This window comes from Rhinolophus hipposideros, assembly GCF_964194185.1.
Source record: "Rhinolophus hipposideros genome assembly, chromosome: 7".
Lineage (NCBI taxonomy): Eukaryota > Metazoa > Chordata > Mammalia > Chiroptera > Rhinolophidae > Rhinolophus > Rhinolophus hipposideros.
In genome coordinates, this window is record NC_138053.1 from 91,850,669 (window position 1) to 91,876,805 (window position 26,137).

At 42.4% G+C, this 26,137-nt stretch overlaps 1 protein-coding gene across 1 annotated transcript in view; it reads left to right on the forward strand.

Annotated features, from left to right (window-relative positions):
- The first annotated feature begins 13,387 nt into the window (after window positions 1-13,387).
- DNAH5 (dynein axonemal heavy chain 5) overlaps window positions 13,388-26,137 on the forward strand; it is a 241,550-nt gene continuing 228,800 nt past the window's right edge. Inside the window, exon 1 of the mRNA XM_081054213.1 lies at window positions 13,388-13,549. Within this exon, the coding sequence (XP_080910339.1) occupies window positions 13,538-13,549 (12 nt within the window). The 5' untranslated portion in view covers window positions 13,388-13,537. The remainder of the gene's footprint in view (window positions 13,550-26,137) is intronic.

A 26,137-nucleotide genomic window follows, 5' to 3' on the forward strand; every position in this document is an offset into this window, starting at 1 on the left:
ACATTAGTAACTACTGCACATTAATTGTATATGTAACACAATTCAGATTATACACATTAATACTTGTACACAATGATAATAATAGTGAGTACTTACATAGGGTTTATTATGTGCCAGGCACGTTCTCGAATTCTTTATCCAGATAAATTATAATTAGTGGAAGTTTTGCAATTGCTCTCTAAGGTAGGTACTCTTATTACCCCTATTGGAGAGATGATGAAACTGAAGCACAGAGAGGTGAGCTCTTGGGCAAGGCTGCAAAGCTGGTAAGGGGTGATGTCAGGATTCTTCCCTGAGGGACCAGAAGGAGAAAGGGTGAGCCACGCCAGAGCCGAGGAAGGGATGTGGAGCCAAAGGAGGGCATGCTGACAGAGGCCGCAGCTCATAGTGTCTCCTCTCCACTGAAGGTGAAACCGCTGCGGGGAGAGGAGAGAGGAGGGGTAGAGGCGGGGAGTGGAGAGAAGTGGTGAAAGCTTATAGCAGCTGCAGAGACGGATGGAAAGGAAATCATGTAGTGATTAGGAAAATAATTGTCAAGAAGCATTCAGAATCCAGCTGTGCGATGGAAAAACGTAAATTTGTGGTAGAACCACTCAGCTCATTTAAAAATTTTTGCCATCAGCACTTAGGCAGTTAGTAAGCAGAATATGTTGTCTTGACCCCAACTCTTCAATCTACTTATGCTTTGGGGTATGAGGTATCACCGCCACGGTGGGTCCTCTGACGTCCACTCTCCTTCCCCTTCTTTCTGACCAATAAGACTGTGTCCAATTCAGGATTCCTTATGTAGGACCTCATCCCGTGGGGAAGCCCGCACAGATGTGATAGGTCTGGAGAATCAAAAGCCTAGAAGGATTGCATCAGGGTGGGTGGGACGAAGGAGAAAAAAGGATGTTCATATAGCAACCCAAACATCCCCTCTATCTCAAGCACCGGAGGGCAACCAAAGAAAATACCATCCAGGGCCAACCTCTAACCTCTGTGTTGGTGTGTTTCCAGGAGCATCTGAAAGGAGACCCCAAACACAGAGTCCGAGGCAGGTTGACCTAAATCGCTCTTCCTGCCCACAGGAGAGGAATATTACAGGCAGCACAGGGTAGAATGTAGGACCAAAAAGGCCGATGGGAGTGCTGGGGCTACTGGGGTACCGCATGTGCCCACAGAGAAACAGAAGCTATTTTGGGGGCACTGAGAAATCATCGATAAAGCTTGTGGGATTCTATTGTTTTAGACATGCCACGGATTAAGTACTACAGGATAAGTAAAGTTTGAGCAGATGATAAGAAATTTCTGCAAATAATAGAAACCCTGCACCCAGAAAGTGACATCTAAGAACTGGCCAGACTGAGGCAAGAGGGCCATGGGATGGTAGAACCAGCATGAATCAGGACTATGACAAGTCTGGCTGGACCAGCACAGAAAATATTTTCTTACCCTCACATTGTTCCTAGTGGGGAAGTCAGAAATTACTAACTCTAAGTTCATTTCCTCCTACTCTATATCATTATCGTTTGGGGTGTGTAATTACACATAAGTCAACCATGTTGTAAACTACATTTAGTTTTCATTGCATGGCCCCAATCCAGTCATTCTTACCAAATCCATAAGTATTGTTATGGATAATTTTCTGAACTGGGTGGCTCCCTCCTGTATCAAATTCAAGATTCTTATTCGCAGAGTGGGCAAAACAAGGAAATTTGTTGCTTTCAGAAAATGATGCTCAAAGGAGGCAGATTTCTGTTGGGGAGTGTTATTCTTTATATTAGTATTTACATTCAAGATTGTATCTTACTAATTTGAACTTAAGTCATGTGAAGCATTTCCTTCTCTGTTTCTTACAGCTTTATTGATATTTATATTTCACACACCATGAAATTCACCCATGTAAAGTATTCAGGTCAGTGATTTTTTAGTATATTCATGGAGTTGTTCACAATCTTGTTTTAGAACATTTTCAACACTCCAGAAAGAAACCTCTTCCCATTAGTCATTCCCTCTCTCTTCCTCCCCAGCCTCAGGCAATCCACTTTCTGTCTCTACGGATATGCTTATTCTGGACATTTCACATAAATGGAATCATACAATCTTTTGTCTTTCGTGATTGGCTTCTTGCACTTAGCATTATGTTGTCAAGATTCATCCATATTTTAATATGGATCAATACTTCATTCCCTTTTAATGCCAAATAACATTCCATTGTGTAGATATACCCTACTTTGTTTTTCATCATTTGGATGGACAATGTGGTATTTATCTACAATGGAATATTATTTAGCAATTTTGGTTATTTCCACATTTGGTTATTATGAATAATGCTGTTATGAACTTTTGTGTCCATGGTTTTGTTTGAATATATATTTTTATTCTCTTGGGTCCATACTTTAGAGTAGCTGGGCCGTCTATGTTTAGCATTTTGAGGATCTACTAGATTGTTACCCAAAGTAGCTGTACCATTTGACATTCCTACCAGCAATGTATGAAGATGTGTGGGTTTGTACCCCACAGCAAACAGTTCTCTCACACCAGCTGGGCGTCCTACAATTCAACTCAATTCTGGAACTATCTACTTGAGATAGCATCAGCTCCCACAGGTTAGGGGCTCAATTTCTCCTTACCAACACTTATTATTGTCTGTCTTTTTAAATTTTAGCCATCCTAGTGTGAAGTGGTAATCACATTGTGGTTTTGATTTGCATTTCACTAATGACTAGTGATGTTGAGCACCGTATTTCATGTGTTCCCTCTGTCTCTGTCTCATCCCCTCACTTACACATGCTTTTGGAGACACTTCAACGTACAAAGCATGGGGACAAAATATCATGTTTTCTATGATTTTACAACCGTGTCAAGGAGACAAGAAAGTAGCCAAATGAGAGTCCCAGGTAGTAAGGGGTTAGAAGTTCAGAAACAGTGGTGACACATAGGAACCAAAAGGCTGAGAAAGAATGATGGGCCTAAAACAAATGGGGATAGACAGTGAAAGAAAAGATTCCTCTCATTTTATTTCAAACACAGTGATTTCTCTTTACCTTTAGATGACACTGGGAACCAAAATCTCCATGTCTTGGTCTTCAAAAAATAACTTAGACTGGGAGGTTACTCCAGTAAATGAACTTGAAATGGGAGGAACAGCATCCCATGCTTATGAAATAGAAAAACTGACTCCTTTGTTTATGTGTTTATTCATTCATTGCATAATTACTTAATGACATGTGATTTCAGGTCACTTTAGGAAGAAATTGATTTAGGGAAAATCAGCCCCATAGATCCAGTTATATACACCGTGAACTACCCACCTGTCTACACGAATACAATCCCCACCCAACAGATCCTATGTCCAAACATCTTTCCCTACAGTTTCATAGGTGTGTTCATAAATAACTAATCATTTGCAAACATTCTTCTCATTACCTTTCTTGATCCCTATACCTTGCACACATATACTTCTATGATGTGGGTTTCACTGTATTATATCTATAGGTCGAATGTTAGGTTTTTGAGAGTAGTGGCCATCATTGTCTTACTTGCTTTGTGTCCCATTGCTTACATATTTTAGTTCCTGCCGTGTAATATGTGTCCAAAAAAAGTCTGGAGCCAGAGACTCATGGACATTATTCTTTTCAGAAGTTAAGATACAATTATTATCTTCTTTGGAAAGGCATCTTTTAGGAACCAGGAAATAGAAGAAAGAATTTTGACAGTAAAATTTTTTTACTTACATTCACGGGCTCACAAACATACACGCAAATCATTGTGTAGCTCCAAAGTTCTCCTGTGCAGACAGATAAGGGCCCAGGTGCTGACACGCCTGAAGGAGCAGAGAGGGTCCTGGCCTGATGAGGGCAGGGACTGCACAGAACAAGATAAGGCCTGCAGGGGAGTGGACAGAAAGCCCAGCATCTAGAGCAAGATGAAGTCCAAGCAGGGTCAAAGCTAAGTTTTGGTCTGGGACTCCTTGTCGTTCTCTTTCTAGTGATTTCAAGGTCTGGAAAAGGCAGAACCTGCAGATGGGCTGTATCCATAGGGTGGGAGTATAACAAACAAGATGTAGAAAGGTGGAATGTCCAGAAAGGAGAGCAGGTAACTGGGAAACCCAACTGTGAGGGGCTGGCCATAGCTTTAATAGTTGGCTAATTACCATATTAACAGACCTGATTGTGGAAGGGACTGTCAATTCTGACTCCAAATCTGATGTGTGGGTTTTTACCCCACAGCAAACGGTTCTTTCACACCAGCCGAGCATCCTACAATTCAACTCAATTCTGGCACTATCTACCTGAGATAGCATCAGATCCTACAGGTTAGGGGCTCAGTTCTACAAGACTGCTGGTCCCCCTCACACCCCTTCTCTTCAGGTGCTAATCGAAAGTCCAAATTGTCACCTGTGCTTCTGACCCATTGGCTGTAGATTGGGGGTTCCAATGACTCTCTTCTTGAGTTTGATCACTTTGCTAAAGAGGCTCATAGAACTCAGAGAAACATTTTACTTATTAGATCACTGGTTTATTATAAAATGATATAACTCTGGAACAGCCAGATGGAAGAGATACATAGGGCAGGGCATGGGGATCGGTTGAGACCATCCATGCCCCATCCAGGAGCACCACTCTCTCTGCATAATCAAGTGTTCACCAAGTCGAAGCTCTTCGATACTAGTCCTTTGGGTTTTATGGAGGCTTCATTACATAGTACGACTGATTAACTCACTGGCCATTGGTGATTCAACTCCATCTCCAGTCCTTCTCTCCTCCCTGGAGGTCAGGGGAATGGGACTACAAGTCCCCATCCTCTCATGACTTTGTTGGTTCCACTGGCAACCAGCCTCCACCCTTAGATGGTGTCCCAATGTCACCTCATTAACATAACAAAGGACACCTTTATACCTCTCATTGCAGGCAATTCCAAGAGTTTTAGGAATGAAGTCCATATACACATTTCTTATTATGAACCATAGTATCACAAAGGATCTTGGAAAAATCCTCTAGAATGAGTGGGGAGATGCTACTGAACTTCTCACACCCTAGACTATTAAACTCTGCCAAAAGGAGGAAAGAAAGTGGAGAGGATGAGTCTTTCACAGAATAGATTGATGTGCTATTGAACTGTAATGCCATCGCCATTAACTTCTTGCAGAAGAACCAGTACAACAATATAGTGAGTGCTAATCTAAGTGGTATTTGATGTTTGTAATTGGGCACAGCCTCCATATGTGATTTTTCCATCCGTCACAATTCTTGTGCTTGATCAACCATCTGTGCTTCTCAGAATTTTAAATCACATTGTGTTAAAATATGCACACTCAAAGTAGCTTGAACATTAACCCTCTTCATTACAATCCCTTTTGTGGCACAGCCTTTTAAGCAAACTGAAATAATGCTGTAGTAAACTGAAAACCCAGTATACACATCCTACCGTGTTCCCCCGAAAATAAGACCTAGCCAATCAGCTCTAATGTGTCTTTCAGAGCAAAAATTAGTGTAAAACCTGGTACTATTTTACTATAATATAAGACCGGGTCTTTAATATAATATGATATATAATATAATATAATATAATATAATATAATATAATATAATATAATAACAGGTCTTATATTAATTTTTGTTCCAAAAGACACATTAGAGCTGATTGTCCGGCTAGGTCTTATTTTTGGGGAAACAGGATAGTATCTTCTGCCCATGGAATTTGGGAAATAAGTCTTGCCACATTTTAAGCGACATGTGCCTTTAAGTATTAATGGAATCATTATTGGTGGACATAGAAACTAAAACCTCTTTAAAAATCCACTTAATAAAAGCTAGTTTTCTACTTAATAAAAGCTAGTCACTGCATTGCTATAATGAATCTAAGAATGGAGGATTCTTTATTTAACTTGAACCAGGTGTCTAGCTTTCCCAAGATTTGGCTCTCACAATTCATGATTCATGTAAAATAACACAACCACCTTTGCAATGGTTTAGAGGAAAATGAATGAACATTTTAGAAAAGTGAAGGCTGAAAAGAGCATTGTACACTTACTCTCTGCAAGAAATCTTCCCCAATGTTGGCTTCATTCAATACACAGCTGATTTGATAAATTTGAAAGGGAGTTATGTGTGTATTTATGACACTAAAGAATAAAAAGGAAATAAATAAGAAAAAGTGAAAAATAAAAAAAATGTTTAGCTGCCCTTCTTCAAATAGTTCCAAGGAGAGATGTGGTTGGGTGAAGCTGAAATGGAGTTGAGCATATTACTAAGTGTTGGTCTGGCCTGTTTCTCCTTTCAGCTGCTTAAACTGCAAATGTCACCTGCATTATTAAGCCTTTTAGAAGCATGAATAAGGTCTTGGTTGCTTGAATTTAACCTTCTCAAACCTGACCTAAAGGTAAGGGAGGAGTTAACAAGAGGGAAGAATTTGATGGCGTTTTTTTTCAGTGGTTTTGTTGCTTACAGTATTTCTATCAGAACATTTGTTCATTTAAATTGCTGTTGAGATCTCTTTCGGCAAGGGCCAAGGGCTTCCTGGGGGCTCACAAAAACGAGCTGTGACAGACAGCGTTGGCTCTTCTGGGACACTTTCTCACTGAGCCTCTTCAAACTCGACAAACTTCCTGGCTATACTTCGTTTTCTCATCTTTCTGGGAAAATTCTAGGTGTGAACCTATAATTCCTTAGGACTAAGTCTAACTTGCTATCTGTGGCCTTGTGGACGCTAGCTTTTCTACACTTTTGTGTTCCTGCTCCTCCTGGATTCGAGTGCCCCCCAGACCCCCAGGTCTAGAGTACCTCACCAGCTCCCAGTTCCATCCTGGTCTGGTCATCTGGGTACCGCATCCTCACTCCTGTCAGATTACTGAAAGAGAAAGGAAAAACTGAGTGGGATTTCCGAATATTTACACACACACACACACATACACACATCTGTATTTCTCACTAATTCAGACAAGTGGATGAAATTAAGCATGTAAAAAAAAAAGATGCAATGTTTATTACTTTTAAATATATGCAGCAGTTAGGCCCAGGATAGCAGAGCATTGCCTAGCAGAAGTCCTGAGGGGATCATATTTGATGAATATATAAGAATGCTTCCCAATTATGTATCAATGATTTATGAATACATAGTTCTCTGGAGTGCTTGCAAATATTTGAAAACTGTAATTACTTACAGAAGGATTCAACAGGCTAAACTTTTCCGCCTCAGATAACATTTATGTACACTATTCATTTACTGAGCAAATCCCTTCTTTACAAATAATGGAAAGACACACTGTAGCCCAGCCCTTGTTTGCGTTGTTATAAATGTGCAGTCTCGTGGTGCCTGAATTATGAGACTTTGTACATCTAGAGTCTTGACGGGGTCAGTCTATTCATGTTTACCTAAACACGTTGGATTTGTAGGGTCAACTTAGAAGAAACAGGGCTCCCCCCAAATCTTACCATTCTTGCTCTGGTGAGCAAAACCCAAGACACTGAACAGTTGTTGTTCCAAAAGTGGTAATGACAAGTGGCCTATGATGAAATTCAACTTTTACAAATTACATTAAAGTAAAATTTTATTGTATTTACGTCTTTATATACTGCTTAAGTCTCTCTCTTAAAGTCTGACTTTGTAATTAAATTACTGTTAAAGAAAAGTTTTTCTATCCAGACTGAGGTAAATTATCTTAATCTAAGTATTGGCAGAAAAGAAGATGATGGCAGCTTGATAGTCATGCAATGGAATGAATAAGAAATTGGTTTGGGAGAAATTTGAAATTTGAGTATATTCCTTGAACTAAGTACTGACAGACATATTCCTTGAACTAAAAATGTCTTCATTTTTTTTTAAGGAATTGAGTGGATGTTACACTCTTCCGTTTGATAGTTAAAAAAAAAAAGGGAGGCAAGGATTGTGTCTTATTCATCTTTTTCCCCCTAGTACAGTACCTGGCACATGGCCATGCTTGCAGCATGTTTGATCGATGGATGAATGAATGAAGAAATGAATGGAATGTTATGGTGTGAGATGGAGGTTGAAAGGGCAAGAAGAAAGATTGTGCATCCCAGAGGGCAGTGGTCCCTCTGGGATTGTAGTAGATGCTACTGGGTGTCTGCCTGTTCCATACCCTTTCTCCCTCCAGCGGGGATGGGTGCCTTGGTCTTGTGGACCTCACTGGCTGGAGCTGACTAGACCGGGGTCAGAGCTACTAGTTCCAAGATCCTCTCTCCAGGAACTGGATTTAAGACATGCTGGTCAATCTCCGATGGGTGCTTCAGCTAAGGACCTGTAAACGGGGGTGTCGGGGGGCAGCAGCCGCCTGCAGTAAGCACGGAGAGGCAGAGCTCCGTAGGTAGAGCTGTTCAGAGAGGAGAGTCCACAGGCCACTCTGGGGACACACAGGGAAGATTGCTGGATGCTTCCAGTTATCCCTCCTGCCCAGGGGTTCCTGAAATACTTCTGTACCCTCCCTGTCCTTCATCCTCTTGGCTTAAATTAAGCTTCTTTGAGTGGGTTTCTGCCAATTTTCATAAAAGTGACTTGACCGACACTAGGCACTGTAAAATTCTTTTCTCCCTTTCTGGCTTGAGTTTTCAAAAAGGAGCGTGTAGATGCTGAAGCAGGTCAGAGACATGTGACCAAGTCTCTCCTTTATTGGCAGGAGAAATTTTTTAAGTGCTCAGTTCAAGGGATTATCGGGCATTTTTCTTTCTGACATTCTTCCCTCAGTATAATCCTGTGGAAAAGGTGTGGTTCTATGGTTATTTCTGTCAATTGATGGTAGATGACACGTGATATTTTCCAAATTCAAAATGGTAACTGAGAAAGAAAACTGTCCCAAACAATAATTTATAACTCTTCCTGGTATATAATTAGCATTCATGAGTAATTTGCTGACAGACTTTAAGGAGGTTAAGACATTCTTCTAGAAACTTATGTGCCTACCTACCTACCCAACCAACTGACCGCCTTTTGAGGAGTCTGAGGTCACTAGTCATATTTCATGTTGTATCATATCAAAGTAAAATTCAAAAAATCTAAAAGAATGATTCTTAGGTACATATAAAACACTATGTGTCAAAAATTTATTTAATTCGTTAATGAAACATCTAGCTAGTTTTAAAATTATGGAAAATATTGACTATCATCAATGGAAGAATGCTGAATTCAGAATGCACAGTTAGATACAAAACTGGTTAATATCCTACGGCACAATAAAATGGTAACTTCTCCCAGACAGAAATCATTTCATTTTTACTGGACAGAAATCTATGAGTTAACCTGTAATATCAGAGTCTGCACCATAATCAATGGTAATAATTCAAACAAAAGTACCTTTTCCCTGAAGAATTAAATAATTCTTGAGTGGGCCAGTTATTAAATGATTCTCCACTCAAAGACTGAAAAGTCACACAAGCTTCTTTCTTCTTTCATATTTCTTTAACATTCCCCTCCCTCCCGTAAATATCTCTAGCAGAAGGGATATCTTTGAATTGGCTGGCTCTTCTCTTGTGGAAAATTTGAAATAAAACTTTGACACATGTTCTTTTCAATTTGGCTGACAACTTGCTTTAACGATTCAATATTAAAAATTATTAGAAAGGTCATCCAAGTGCCAGAAAGCATCTGTTTCTTTGATAGAGTATTGCATTTGGTTTTGAATCTGAGGCCATACCTGAAGGCCTGAAATATATAATGTAAAGGCAATTTAAATGACAAGGAATGCTTTCCGTATGTATGCCATTTTTATTTTTCATCATTAATTTTTTTCGAACATTTAAGTAATGGATTGGCTATATATATATTAAGCTATAGATAGAAAATGTCTTGATAAAGATGTAAATCCTTTTTATGGCACCTTATTATTTTACTACAACATTGCACCTTGGCAAAAAGTAAATGTAGTTTACATATATATACATATATATGTGCACATATATATGTGTACACACATATATATACACATATATGTTTTATGCTAGCATTTAATGCTTATCATAATTGCACACCCCAAGTTACCTTTTATAATACATGTTACTGGTATTAGATACTGAGGTCTGCCTTAATGGGTAATACATTCTCCATTTTTAGATAGAAATATTTTGGTAAACCATGATTCTACAAATATAAACTACAATGGGAAAGTCCTTTTTGTTTCTTTTTTAGTTCACACATTTTTAGTTTAATCCTGTTGGGGCAATTTTATACTTTCTCAGATGGATAAAAGAAGTTACTATTAGGGCGGGCCTGGTGGCTCAGGTGGTTGGAGCGCCGTGCTCCTAACGCAGAGGTCGCTGGCTTGATTCCCACATGGGCCAGTGAGCTGCGCCCTCTACAGCTAAGATTGGGAACGACGGCTCTCCCTGGAGCTGGGCTGCCCTGAGCAGCCAAGGTCGGGGTGAGCTGCGGTGGGCTGCGGTGAGAGCTGCTGTAAGTGGCTGACCAATGACTGGCGACCGACTGCCTCACCGGTGGGAGCGCAAGGCTCACAATACCAGCCTGGTTTCTAGTTCTATCGCCATCAATAGGTAGCTATGTGGCCTCTGGAGTGTTGGTCTTTGTTTCCATTTCCATAAAATGATCATCTTTTCTATAAAATGAAATCATAATCTACGTTGGTTATTGTCAGACCTGAAATTTTAGGATTCTGCGTAATGAGTCTTGATGTCTTTGATTCTATGTGAGTGGACAATAAATAAACCACCATGTGTGCACTCATCTGGTCTTCTTAAATTTAAGAGCTATTTTTTTGTGTATGTACTGTATGCTGGACAACAAAGACACCAAGAATGAATCTCTTGTCAAAAGACCAATTTAAGTGGGGGCTGTAGTTTGAGGTTTATTTTAAAACATTTTTGGAAAAGAAAGAAATTGAATTATTTTTCTGAACGAGGTTAACCTAATTCTTTCAATAGTGGGATCCTTTCTAGCTATGATCAGAGCAGGCAGTCTCTTTCAGCTTAAGCATCTTCCATGCCAACCTGTCATCTCTCTCGAGGTTCCTATTACTGTGTTGACTCCATCTCCAGAAAGTCAAGTTTAAGAGTACTGCTGTGCGTGGGGCTGGAAAGCTGGCTGAGCTCAACTATTAACTGCCCGAATTAATCTATAATATTAGTCAGGAAGCCAGGAGGGAGGGGGTCCTCTGAGGGTGGTACCTAAGGTCAGGAATTCGTGGACCGGAATGGCTAGGGAAGGTCTGGGACCCAGGACTGACCCAAGGAACTCTGCTCTAGCTTGAGGATCCTGAACAACAGACACCCCTCTGGGAACAAAGAGGAGTTTTTAGCAGGAAGAGAAGACCAAAGACAAAAATATCCAGTTCACAGATGGCAGAGACCAAGGAAATATAGGATGGTGGGGACTGTTACTAGCACCAGCTTGCTTTCTTTCATCAGCTGGATCTGTGTTGGCGTGCCAACATCCCTGGAGATGTCCCCCCACCCCATCCCCTCACCTTCAGTACCTTCTGTCATCTCAGTATAATCGAGGGCTTAGTCATCAGGTGGAGTCAAATTACTAGGGCTCAGAAGCTCATTCTACACTTCTGGTTATGTGGCCTTGGGCAAGCCACTCATCTCTCTTTGTGTCTCCTCTGCAATAGGGGGACAATGTGGCAATGGACAAGTTTAGAGGGTATTTTAACATAAAATGAGTTAAGGCACGGTAGTCACCTAGAAAAGTGTTAGCTCTCATTTCCCTTTCTCAGACGAAGTTTGAATACTCTTTCTCCCTGGGGCTGTCAGCCCTGGCGAAGCTGAGTTTTCACCTCTTTTAAAATAATAACTCTTGAGGACCTGATTCTAAGCTCTTCTAAGGTAATTATTAGGCTGTACAATTAATTCTGACAATATGTGAATGAGAGAGGCAGGCTGATGACACTGTGCAGTCCCTGAGAGAGTAGGGGCAGATGGAACCCAGCAATCTTGAGTCCCAGCTCAGCAATCTCTTTAGGCTAATACGCGGGCATCACGTGGCAAAGGTGCCCTTGGTAGTTCAAGTTACACGAATGCCTACAAAGTCAGACCGTTAAAATGTCCTTCCTCTCCCCTCAATTTTGCTGTGAAACAAAAACTGCTCTAAAAAATAGTTAATTAATAATAAAAAACAACAAAGAAGTCATTTCTACTTTTCTTTGTTTCTGAAGAGCATTTAGCGTTTATACTGATTAAGGATTTTTTGTTTTACCCTAATAAGAATTTGAACAATTGTTCAAGAGTGTATCTGGTATTTAGTAGCCCTTAGGAGCAGATGTAATCCTCCCCTCTCCATGGAGTATTGGGCCTGGCCTTCCTAGAATTTATATCCGATAGATCTGTACTGTTTAATGTGGTAGCTTAATCAGTCACACTGGCTGTTGAGCATTTGACATGTGGCTAGTCTGAACTGAAATGGGCTGATTATGTGAAATACACATAAGATTTCGAGGACCAAGTACATAAAAGAATGTAAAACCTCATGAATAATCTTTTATTGATAATATGTTGAAATAATATCTTGGACTCATTGGGTTAAATCAGGGGTGTCCAAACAGCGGCCCACGGGTCAACTGCAGTCCGCAATCCATTGTTAATTGGCTCGCAGCAAATTCCAAAAATATATTTAGTTTACTTAAATAAACCACATGAAGCAATACTACTTCACCTGAGTGAGTGGCCAGGCTGTTTGTGTATTTTACCTCATACGGCCCTTGGTAAAAAACGTTGAAAAAAGTTTAGACACCCCTGGGTTAAATGAAACATATTATTAAAATTAATTTTATCTTTTTTTAAACCTTTAAAGTGTGGCCCCTAGAAAATATAAACTTACACATGCGGCACACATATTTCTAGTGGATATCCCTAGTACCCATGAGAGAAGAAAGGTTGGCGATAAGAAATATGTATATTCTCCTTTGGAAAGAAAGCCTTTTAAGGCAAAGCTCCGGGGAACTTCACACATGCAACTAAAGTTACTGTCCTGACAGGTAGACAGTATTTAAAAAGTTATCCTTGTCACCTCCAGATTAAAACTCCAGGTTAAACATTTCCATTGAGTTCTAAGTTGACAGGGAAGCAATGAGAGGAACCTAAGCATGAATCAGGACTGTGGGAAGATGCACAAGTTACAGTTGAAACATTCGAAATTCCATTGTGAATATTTTCTCCTCAAGCTAGAAACGCATAAAGTCCCACATTCAGACAAATTCCAATTGGGTGGATTTGGCTGATGCTAGAAATAACCTTCTGCTGAGACCTCACAGACACCTGATGAAAACCAGCGAAGAAGCGGCATCTGGGCGGGGAGGCGGAAAGTGGCGCTCCGGGAGCCGGCCCCCAGGGGGCTACGGTGCCCCTGGGCCCAGCGAGCTCGGGGACCAGGGGAGGCGCTCGAGCGTGGGGAGGCCTCTGGATCCAGGCGGCGCATTGGTCGTCGCCAAGGCAACCGCGTGAGCTGCAAACAGCCACCCAAACAGGTCGACGTGCGGCTGGAGCGGACGCCGGGGAGCAGTGCAGGCAAAGGACAGCGCCCGTGCTGGCCAAGCACCCGCGGGCCGCCACCTGCTGCGTGTCCCCGCGGAGCACCGGAGCGCAGCGCCATGGACACGCCGGTACTGGGCGCGCTTGGTCCCCGCGGCTCCCACGCCCCGCTTGCTCCTGCAGCGCATGCGCGGCCGTGGAGCTGCCCGGGGGGGGGGCGGGGGGGGGCGGGGGGGGTGTGTGTGGGGGGGTTGGGGCTCCTGGCTCTGCAGGGTCCTCGCGCTGGTGGCGAAGGGGTGGGCTTCTGGTCTGGGATTCAACTTCGGGGCGCGGGGTCTGAAAGCGCTTTCAGGAGCGTGTAGGGCAAGAGTGGCTCATTTTTTAATTTTGCAGGTGTTTCTCAGGGTGTGGTGGTCAGTTATGTCTCAGGGCACCCACAAAATCAAAAGTGACAGAATCAGGGACTACCTCTTCCCTTCCTCATGAACTCGGTTTTCCCTCTTCCTCTGGCTGCGGAAAGGCCTCTGGCGGTCAGTGACGTGGACCCAAGCAACCCATTGTCCCATAGCGAGCATCAGAGATATCCAGGTGGGGCGCAGGCTGCTTGTGTGCCAAGTTTGTTGGCTGTTTCTAGCTCTCATTAACCCTTGGGTTTGGACAAAAGCAAATGTTTAGTTCCCTTGGAGAGAGGGTGAGGGGTAGTTTCCTGATGCCATTTACGTTTGCTTCGGTGCACAGCAGGTGAGAAGCAGCCACCTTGTCACCTTCTCACCTGGAAGCCACTCTGAGCCTTGAAGTAAACTTTCACTTCATTTGGCTTGCTTTTGCGTGCTCTCTCTCTCTCTCTCTCTCTCTCTCTCTCTCTCTCTCTCTTTCTCTCTCTCTCTCTCTGTCTCTCTCAAAACGAATATTCTGGAATGAAAAAGAATTTGTTTTAGCATTTACCATCAAGGGACATTGTATATTATATTTTTTCACTTAGCTACACTATATAGCTGTGTAACTATAGGAATCCATTATGCTAATCAATAAAATATGCACCTTGTCATGCATTGATGTAAATTTATATTTATTTAATTAATAACAAGGTATATGATTTATGTAATCCTTCAACATTTTTCTCCTTTCTGTAGATATGGATCTTGCTTAAAATTTGCTGTTTTATTTTTGGGAACATCTTATGGTAGACACATATTAATGTTCTTATTTTCATATAATTTATCTCATAAGTACTTGGAATTTTCAACATACCGATTTTGTATTTTATTAAGACAATTCTCATCAGTTCTTTTTAGGCTTTATTAGTGAGTTCTTCCCATTTTCTGTTAGAGAAAGCAGTGACCCTGCAATGACATGGTATTGCTACTTCTACCAGGAAACCAATGACTATTGTATGTCTTAATTTAAAATCCACATATTATATAATCTTGCATAGATTTGTCAACTTTTACCCTGTAAGGATATAAAATGAGGCTATTAGTCTTATATGCTGTTTTAAAAATTATGTTTGCTTTAAGATTTCAGTGCTGTGCTTTTTACCTCTACTTTTCCTTTGTTCTGTTCAAGTTGAAGTTAAAGAATTTGAAATGATCAAATGTCTCTTGTTTATTAACCTCAGTAGTAATCTAGGAAATTTAATTGATGTATCTCTTTTTACCTACTGAATTTGCAGAAAAAAGAAATTATTGAAGAATGTTTAATAACATGGGAAAATGTTCACAATACATGAAAAAAGTAGGCCACTAAAGCAATATTGTTCCAATTCTATAAACATAGAAAAAGTATGTAAATATGTATAGAAAGCTATAAAAGGACATGCGCCAAAATATTGATACTGATTATCTCTGGCTGGTGGCGTTAAAGAGGATTTTATTTTTCTTTGTTTTTTCCTTTATTTAAAGATTTTCCATAATGAATATACATATGAAAAATATGTAAATATTTATATATTTAAATATAAACTATTTAAATAAAACCACAAACATAATTATCATAAAGTATATATATACATACATATAAATTTTGTAGTTAGAAAAAATTATAAAGAATTATGCCCCCTAAATGTTTATACTGCTTTCTTCTCCTCAGACAAACTTAGCATCCGTAGGTACATATTTTCTGTTTTTTGTCCTTGTAAACACTATTTTGCATCTTACGCTCTCTCTCTTCCTGCAGCTAAGTGAGCAGCCCCTGTTTTGCATAAATTGGAAATGGAAGGTGGTAGGAGCATGACCGGATCAGTGGGAAGAGCAGCCGGGAGGCAGGGAAGAGGTAGTTCAGTGGTGCTACTCACACAGCATCACGTTGCTAACAGTCGTTAACGGCAGTGTGTTGCCCCTAGTCTGAGGCTAATGTGGAAAGGACTTTAGCAGCCATAACAATTTACCACCGATGCTGCCAATATGGATTTCTGTGGTTACATTGGGTAGGAGAAACAAGTAAATACTGAAGCATACAGATCATTGCATTTGTGAGCTGTGACCTCTGTGCAACTTGAAATTCCCTGGGGAAGGCCGAGGACTCTATTTTTCTCCCATGTCTGAGGCTGGCGTCCCACTAGCTTGTGTCAGCACTAGAAAAAGGGCTGCTGTGAGTGTGGATATTTCGAGGAACTCGTTCCCGCTGCACAGGAAACGTTAGGAGGAAGTTTACCTGTTACATTTTCTCCTTTATTCATGCTAAGCTCTTTCCTGGCATTGAGCATGGTAGCTGTTTATTTATACCTCTGTGCTGTTTGCATTTGGCTTTACTTTTTGTAGCCTTTTAACAAACAGACCAAAAAAAAAAAAAAGGTGGAACAACTGTTCACACATTGCTTTGTTTATGGATAAAAACCAGTAGCTTCAACTCCAGAGTAAATTGCCTAGCTGGGGTATTTTGTTTTTCCAGGCTGTTGCGTTACACTCCTGCCAGGAGACCAACATTCAAGATGGTGCGTGGATCAGTTTGTCCCCTCCTCTTAGGGACAGGCCCACCCTAGTGCCAGGTCCTGTGTGTAGTTTGATGGTTGTGGAATCCACTGAGCAAATGCTGTCTTTTAGTGTTTACTCCTCTCTAGAGAAAATTCTAGAGGCTCAGGTAGGAAAGATGGTATTAGAAGAGTAGTTAAGTTCAATTCAATGACCACTTATTTAAGTACCTACTATGTTTAAAGTACTGTGGAAGAGTGCTGGGGACCATAACCTTCCTCCCCCATTTTTCCTTACCTCCATTTCTTCCTTCAGCTCTTCTTTCTTCTCTCCTCACTCCTTCCCTCCATTCCTCTCTTCTGCCCTGCCTTCCTTCCACAATGTGTATTGAATGCCTCTTGGTGGGCCCTTTTCTTAAATTACCCTTTACAATTCTGAAGCTCCCCTAACATTCACTACATAATTAATGATATTTCCCCCCTTTTCTTGTGAGGACCACATAGGATAAACAAATTGTGACCACTGCCTACTGCTTTTGAGTAACAGAGTAAGATCCATGGGCCTGTCTGGCAGGAGATGGATTATACATAATGAGAAAGAGAGAGAACATGGGATGCCTGTCTGATTCTTGTGAGGAATCTGTCCAAGGCCATGCTATTTTAACAAGTCCATTTAGAGGAAGCTTGCCATTGTACCTACCACAGATGGGGTAATAGGCTTATGGTTGGATTCCCACTGGCCAACATTTCTGCCCCTGGGGAAGGAATATGAAGAGTCAGAGTGTCTTTCTTTTCGGAAGCAGTCTCCAGGTTCGGCCAGCAGGGCTTGGCAGAGGATGTGGGCAAAACCACCTGTATCACCCCCTTGGGAGTGGTTGTGGACTCCCTTTGAATGCTTGGACATTGGAAAAAAGAAAAGCTTTTATTCTTGGAGGGCTGAACACGGTGTGGGCCACTTCCGAACCTTGTTTGGCCTATTTGGGGTAAAGAATAAAAGAGTTTGTGATGCACTGGTATCCAGAAGTGTCCATGTTAGTGTTCATCACAAAGGAACAAAGCAAGGCCTCGCTCGGAGGAAGTAGTCCTCACTGACTCTGGTAATGTTCCCCAAAAGAGGGTCAAATAAATGTCAGGAACAGTGTTGGGGGCTGGGGCGATGTCAGGGAATAAACAGCCAAGAGTCCTTGCTGGCGTGAGGAGCTGACAGCCCTGGGTCGGGCATAGAAGGGGTTGCAAGAGGCGACAGGTCAGAGGAGGGTAGAGCTCTGCAGCCAGAAGAGATGACCCCTTGGAGACCTGAGGCCCACGGTTGATGTGGAAAGGCGGCCAGTGTGGATGGAAGCAGGAGGCGATGTTGCAGGGTGGCTGAAGACAGGGCCCTGAAGAGCATCACCGAGAGAAGGAAAAGGACCACCTGTGAGCTCACAGCACTTACAAATTAGTAAAAAGCCATCAATGTATCCAACAAGGCAGGTTTTGATAAATGTCACAGAAGAAGTGCTTACTGTGTGTTATGGGCTGGATTGTGTCCTCCCAAAATCCATATGTCGAAGTCCTAACCCCCAGGACCTCCGAATATGACTGTATTCAGAGACAGAGCCTTTAAAAAGGTAATTAAGGTCAAATGAGTTCAAACATGTGGGCCGTAATCCAATGGGATCAGAGTCCTTACAAGAAGAAGAGATTAGGACACAGAGACCGAGGAGGTGAGGACGCAGAAAGGAGGCAGCCACGTGCAAGTCAAGGAGAGAGACCACAGAGGAAACCGCTCCTGCTGACACCTTGATCTTGGATTTGTAGACTCTTAAATGTGAACAAAATCAATTTCTGCTCTTTAAGCCACCTCGTCTGTGGTGTTTTGGTAAGGTGGCCTGTGCAAACGAATACACTGTGCTAAACAGTTTGCACAAATTATCTCAATGAATTTCCAATTATACCCCCATGAGTGGGCACTTAAAGATGAGACAAATTGAGGCTGAACGATAACCCCATCATTGGGAAGACAGCGTGGCAAACACTGCTGAAAATCCTAAACAGGTTAAAATGAAACTCTGCTGAGCACAAAATGCATGTGATGATCATGGCATGCATCCTGGAAGACCAGTGTGGGGCAAAGCCTCAAGCTGCTCAAAGGCTCAGTCAGCCACTTGGAGTCCTGTCCGATGACAAGCTTGCTGGGAGCTCCTGGAAGGTGCTAAGTCTGCCCACATTGATCCAGGTTTGCTGCAGCTTAGTGTGGTGGACAAATGCTGCTGAAGTGGATTGTGGCAATGAACCTGTGCGGCTGTCCCACGTGAGCTAACGAAGTGAACGGCTAGCCACGCAGGCAGGAGAAATGTTATAGGCAAATGGGGTAACGCTGCAGACAGACAAATTAGGGGCAGAGAGGCAGGGCTTGGGGAAACAGGTCGTTTCTGTCCAGCCATGTTCCGATTCCTTTTCCATCTGAGCTTATAAATGGAGAAGTCCATCAGACCTGGGGCTTCTTATAGTAGTAATGATGAAGAGTGTGGGCACAGGGTAACCTTATTTCCCATGTCACAGCAGGCTTTGATCATACATGGTGGTTGTGTCCTGCTTAGGTATGTTTTCACATTTCCAAAGGGCAATGAGTCATTTTACAACAGAATTCTACTCTTGTCTTTGTTCTTCATGGTACAGTTGTTTTTTTTATAGTCATTTTTATAGTCATGATTTTAATGGTCTCTGTTTCTTCAATGTATGCATTTGTTTGGCGATTACAGAATTGATAACAATATATTTTCAGGAAGGTTAATAAAATTATTAATGATCTAAGTGGCAGCATTCCTTCTGAGGGAGGGAATTGTCTTTAGGAAAAACAAACAAACAAATTCCAATTCGGTCCCTAGAGATAGGGGATGAGATGTAAGGGCAAAGTCAGAACAACCCAGGAGAATGGCGGGGCGGGTGGGTAGGTGAGGGGTGCGAGAGAGATGGAGGCGCTCAGAAGAAAGGCTGGGGGAATGCCTCGAGGAAGACTCATGGAAAGAAAACCCCCTGTCCCTGGCGAGGGATGAGCAGAGAACCTGACAGTGGAGATGCTGACAGTTAGGGTTTCCAGGTGGGAATTCCCACCCGTTCTCAGGAATTTTCTTCGCTTTCCCATTCCCGAATCCTGAGATATAAATTGTTTTCTGTTCTCCATGATGAATTGTTTCCACAAAGTGACGGCCGATACTACCAACCACCTGGGTTCAAGGAGCCGATTTTCCCTATTTCCCAGCCAACTTTTCTTGGGATTCGGGAATGGAAAAGCGAAAAAAATTCCCGAGAACGGGCGGGAATTCCCATGTGGAAACCTTACTTACAGTTCATTCAGAAATTGTCTTCCCCCTTCTGACCAGAGGCGTCTGCTATATTCACCAGCCACTTTGTTGTTTCCTGGAATTTGAGCAGTGGGCTGTATTGTTTACCTGCCTGCCCCTGACCTCTACCGCCGCCGCAGAGCTGGAGGTGAGCCTGAGCTCTTCAGCCCCCTGGGGGCGCTGGGGTAGGGAAGTCCAGGGGAAGACACAGATGGATGCTCAGGCCATGTTTACGTTCATCTAGATCTCAAGATACTAGCTCATCAAAGCCGACTTCTGGTTATGTCCTTGCATGAGGTGTGCTATACATTAGCAAAGCTGATTCCAGAACCATCCATGAAGCAGATCTCTTTATAACCCTGCTCATGCTTTAAAAACTGTTTTTTTTGGTGGATGGACTATATGATTCGTTTTATTTATGCCCTCATGCTCTTAGTGGAAACACCTATGTTTATGTCTAGCCCAATGTTGAGCATAGTAGGCAACTAAAAATGTTTATCAACAGAAGAGTCTTTTCATGAGACTAAATTCTGTGTCGTCTACATTTTGTTACCTTTACAGTTGATAATAGAGTGGGTGGAGTATTTGATTTTCTCTTGCTGAGAAAATTAATCTCAAAAGACTTAGACACTGAAATTTGTAGGCCTAAAAACTTAAAAATGAGAAATTCCCTAGTCACTTTTGTTTACCTTTAAAACATGTCCTCCCTGCTTACAGAGAAAATTTAGAGTAATAAAAAGGCAACGTATCTAGCTTCTCTCGGAATGTGTTGTAGCAGATGCATTGTGATTACGTTTGTTCATTAACCTCCTAATGACTTTGGGACCTAATTTATTTTAGAATTCTAGCTTCTCCATTTTAAAGCTAAGCATGTGTAGACCCGTGAATCTAAAGAAAAAGGTGGGTGCCCATTGCCTCTTTCTGGAGGATGTTAATCATCGCCATGTTTGTGACTTCCCTTTGCCCTTTCATTGGCTTATCTGTGCTGTAAGGGTGTTAATGAATAACAGAAATAGAGTGCCACGGCTCAGAAAAGAACTTTGGTGTTTCTCAGATAATTAAGGCATCTGAGGAAGTAACTGGGTCAGTGCCTAGCAGACTCTGTAGTGATAGATAGTTGGTTTAGGAAAGGAGAGGCTGATTAAGTTTCACCTTGGGAGTCTGAGTTATGTCTTGGTAGTGTGTGCAAATATACGCCCAGTGAAGTAGCATTTGAAATCTCATTATAAAGATTTAAAAAATGGCTAAGCATGTATTCGGACCTTCTTGATCTCCTTTCAGTATTGGGAAATAGCATTAGATGAGAGCATTAGGTGGAGCCCCAGTAACTTAGCAGTTCTTCCTTACGAATGTTGCATAAGCAGAGCTCATTCCAGGGAGTCCCCTGCATAGAAGGTGGATTCTTGCAGTGGGATTTCTTAAAAATAGACTGCTATAATCCCCATTTTTATAGATTAAAAAAAGTCAAGTTTTTAGGCCACTGACACCAAAGTGAAATAAAATAAGGTCCAGCGCATCACTAGTAAATTAGTAAATGCGAGGAAATTAGGTTAAAAATTTTAATGCGTTTCGATCAAGATGAGGTGCAAATGCTGTTTTAACACAATGACACAGAGATTCTGAAAAGAGATACCATGGGCTGGCCTTCCTTCTCGCATTTGTTTCAGTCCTTCTCTGAATTTCTTAAATGTGCTATGTGCAATTTCCTGCGTAAGCTGGGAATATGGCTGATTTTTTGGTTGGGGTTTGAGGGACACGGTGGGATTAGTTTGCTTGTGGAGGAAGGGATGACGATGGTCAGCTGTTTCCAGCAGAACACTGGGATTTTGAAGAACCCCCAGCCGTTCAGGTGCTCAGCTCAGCTCAGCAATTCCAGGTCCTGCAGGTCAAGTGGCAACTACCATCCAAACCGTTTTTTGTTACAGCACACCAGACACACCTGCATTGTGTCAATTGAAGGGAAGATCTCCTTTTAATAAGAGTTGGCATTTGCAGTGACATGAACCATATTATTTTAAAAGAATTTAATCCCTGACTATTTACAAAATCCTGATTTCCTCGGGTAGGTAAGTGGCTGAGCTGAATGGGCAAAATGAACTTTTGTCTCATTCTTTATGAATTTGTGGCAATACTTTGCAGCTCTTTGGACTTGGGTCTCCATCTCTGAAGCAGCACTTGCTTTATTTGCATTAAGATTACTTTTTTTGAAAGTCTGTTAATTCCTGCTTTGTGGCTGGAGGATATTGCAATGAAATAAAGGCTTTTGCTTAATGCTTGTTAAAGGTGACACTCAAACTTCTTTACAAATTTAATCCTCACCATGTTTGAAAGAGATAAAGACATAGTCACAGCTTTTGCAGGTGGGGATTTTTGCCTGAAGCCTGTGCAGAGAGACAGAGGAAAAGAAAGAAATAGATTTTTAGGCTTAGTGAGTTTCAACATATGTTTGTGTCCCCTTCCGCATCACGGAAACCCCACCGTAGGAAACTAACAGCTTCCCATCAGTCCCCTCTCTTTTCTGTCTTCCATCTCCCCCTCCTTTCTCTCAACACGCTTCCTCATTCCTCAAGGCTTCTTCCTGTTCCCCTTTCCTCGCCTTCCACCTCCTCTTCTTCCTTCCTTTTCCTTCCTTCCCCTCCCTTCCGCATTGCTAAGCCCAGCAGCATCTTGTTGAACTGGCAGGTTGGTTTTCGCTGCAGACACAGACTTCATTCGTTCACTTGCAGCTCTTGGTTTTGAAGAAGACGAACTTAAGGAGTGTGAGCTAATATTTAAGGTTTGTCATTCTTTCAGTGTGGGTATATTTCTTTTTCTTTTTTTCTTTTACAATTCTTTTTTTTCTTTTTTTTTTTAAGATTCGGGTTTCTTTCACTTAGTTAAAAAAGGTATGACATTCATGCTAGTCAGGTTGCAGCATGCTCTAGAGAGGCAAAGTCCAGACTTGTGGGCTAGACGTATGCCCAGCCCCTCGGCTCCTGTTGTGCTCGGTGAGGGGAAGCAGCCAGTGAGAAGTGTTTGGGGAAAAAAATTAAAAGTCGCTTATTTAAGATCTTTTAACTTGCATGTGTCTGAATTCTTGCAGTTAATTTATTTGGAGTTAACCATTTCAGTATTTTTCAGTTTACATGTTTGCTTTAAAAACCCCCCAGATTTCCTTTTGTAGTCAGATTTTAGAGACATTAAACAATTTAAAAAGTTTTTTAAAAGGAAATGTGCATTGTTCCCTGTGGCACATAATCTCCCCCCTCGTTCATTCCCTCCTCCCCTCTCTTCCTTCATTCTTTGCTTCCCATCTTTTCCTTTTTGCCGTTTTATTTTTGAATCTTGTTTTATTAGTAAAGAACACGGAATCTGGAACCAGGCCTCCTGGGTCTGAATCCTGGCCCCAACACTCAGTAGCTGTGTGGCCTCGAGTAGGCGCTTAATGTTTCAATCTATAAAAATGGGGATTCTAATAAGTAGCTACTTTATTGACATATTGTGAGGATTAAGTGAGTTGATTTATTTGTACTTAGAACAGGGCCTCATACACAGTAATGCTAGTAATTAAAATAAAAAATAGAAATAAGACAGGAGTAAACTTAAGACATACAGGTAAGCAAAAAGAAGCTAAAAAGAATCCTTAACTTCTTCTCAGTCTCAGAAACGGCCGCTGTCAGTAATCTTTCTCCCCACCTATATGTACATGCAATTTATTTTTTATTTAAAACAATATATTTTTTTACAAAAATTGATGCGTACTCTTTTGGAGTCTGATTTTTTTCATTTTGCAACATATTGTAAACATGTTTCAATTTCATTAAAATGCTTCACCATGATTTTTAAGGGCTGCATAGAAGAATTTCATTGTATAGCTTGATAGTGAATTGGGTTATGTGTCCCTTGTGACACCGTGATGTTTCGTGGTGAAATCTTTTGTTTTTGTTTTGATGTTATCACAGTATCCCCAGGCTTCGACCCCCATCCTGCAGGCAGCACGCCCGCCCTCCACTGTGGGCTCTTCCACCTCCCTCGGCATCCAGTGACCCTGAATACACAGCCTCCCTGTCCGCCCTGCTTCACATGAGAAATGCTGTCCCGGGAGATGCTGTGGTTATCAGAACACCTCGTTTAAACAGCAAACACATACCCCTCCAAACTGAAGAACAGCAGAACCAAACGCCTTCTCCACCACTCTAATCACAGTGCCTCCCTGTCAAGAATGGGAGGCTAATTTAGAAGCACCAGGAACAAGTACATGGAGCTAAAGGACAAGTAAAACATTCTCTGTGGTTTAAACTTATCTCACTTGTAGTATTGTATTTACAAGGAAGCCATTTTCAACTTTTTAAATTTAGAAGGTTTGTAAATTCTCAGATGATCACAAGTCAATTTCCATTTGTCAAACCGGCAAATTCTTACCAGAGTAAGAGCCCTGGGCTGGCGTGAAGAACCCAACCAATGGTTAAGATCGCCATCTACTGGCTGCCCGGGAGGTGGCGTCCTTGAATTTGGCCTTTTTGGGGTTTTGGTTTCCGCGGGACAGGTTTGTGTAGTTCATCCCTCTGTGTTCATTTTTCTCTAGGCAAAACTAGTCATTATCTGAAGAGACCCACTGAAGCATCTCATTAAATTCTCTCTCATTTGGTGGGGAGTGTGGCATGAAATAGTTTATTTGCTAACAGGATCGTCCTTTCTCTGCGTAAGAAATGCATTGACGTGATGTCACTAGGTAATTTAGTGGAATCCACTCCCAGGGGAATCAGTCGTTTTATGTCTCATGTTTCAGTTACTATAGTATCCTACTGCATTTTCAGTTACCAAAAAGAAAAGCAGCCAGGAGTTTTTCATCTGCACCATATTCAGCTTCTGAGTGTACCATAGCCCTCCTTGAAATCATGACCATCTTGGAGTGAGTTCCCTAAGAAGCAGCGGCCAGTGCATGGGTTTGTGTTACCAGTTTCTTAGGAGTGCAACCCCAGGGAAGCAAGACTGAGCGAAAAGCAGAGGGAGGGAGGTCGGGAAGGAGCGAGCACCCACCTGGGGGTGTGTATTGAGCTAGCCACCTCCAGGTAACATTGGGCTGGGACTGTCTGCCAGGAGGCCACGTGAATCACAGTCCAGTAGAGGGAAGGAAGGGAGAACTGGTCTCATGTTCCACGTTCTCACTGGGGAACGTTTGCTTTATTGACATGAACCCCCCTGCTCTTCTGATTGTGTGTCGTGGATGGTGGGCAGCTTCAGCTGTCTGGAGGTGAAAGGCAAGCAGGCTGGGCATCGAGCAGGAGATGCTGTGGGGCTGTGTGTATGAGAATGCATTCAGCACCTGCCCAGAGTTGCATGTACTGACTGCTGGGGCAGAACAGGTGGTCCAGGGTCCCAGAGGCGGGGGAGGCTGAGGGGTGACAGGTGGTGTATACCGGTGTGGGACTCTGTTCACAGGAACCTACTGAGGAACTAAATATTGGCTATGGATTTCATATGTTTCCTAGTAAATGCTTCCTGCAGGATCCCATGCCCTTATAGTAATGATATCACGTGCAGGTTAGGATTCTTTTGGTTGCAAGATACCTAAGCCAACTAAGGCAGAGAGGGAATGGGCCAGGACTGGGCAGCTTGTCCCAGGGAAGTGGATATGGGCGGTGATGATGCTGGAGCTGAGAAAGGGGCAAGAGCCAGGATTGGCAAGGTATCTGCTCACCTGGGTGTTTGCTTCTTGTCCCTCTTTTAAAAAAAATTTTATTGGGGAATATTGGGGAACAGTGTGTTTCTCCAGGGCCCATCAGCTCCAAGTCATTGTCCTTCAGTCTAGTGGAGGGCACAGCACAGCTCCAAGTCCAGTCACTGTTTTCAATCTTTAGTTGCAGGGGACGCAGCCCACCATCCCATGTGGGAATTGAACCAGCAACCCTGTGGTTCAGAGCTTGCGCTCTAACTGAGCCTTTCAGCCACCCCAACTGCCCCTCTCATTTTGAAGACTGGCTTTGTTTGTGTCCATAGTCTGCCTGTAGACAGAAGAAGCCAACCCATGGTTTCTGAGCTTTCATGTTCACAGCCACCCAAGAGATGGATTCTCTCCTAGCTCTAATTCCAAATTCCAGGGAGGGAACCTCTCCAGCTTGCTCAGCTGTTTTCTGATCCAACCAACCCTGTGGGGTGGAGGGGCCGGGCTGTCCTAAAATGAGTCCCAGTGGCCAGTGGAGGGGAGGTAGCCAGGGCAGGGGTGATTTCCTGTGTTCTGGGCTGATACATGACTTTCCATCCCTGAGGTGCTGGGCGCTCAGAATACACACACATACTCCTTCCAGCATTCGCTCCATAATGAATGCAGTGCCGTCCTCAGCCCCACCCCCCTCACAGGAGACAACCTGAACTTGTGTCTGGCTTTTGCACCTAGTGGCTATGTCTCTAGGTCTCTGCTGATCATGGTCATGATGCAGGCCAGGGAGAGCCTTCACATCTGGGAACTAAGTGCTGAGTTATTTAGTCATTTTCAAGACAACTGA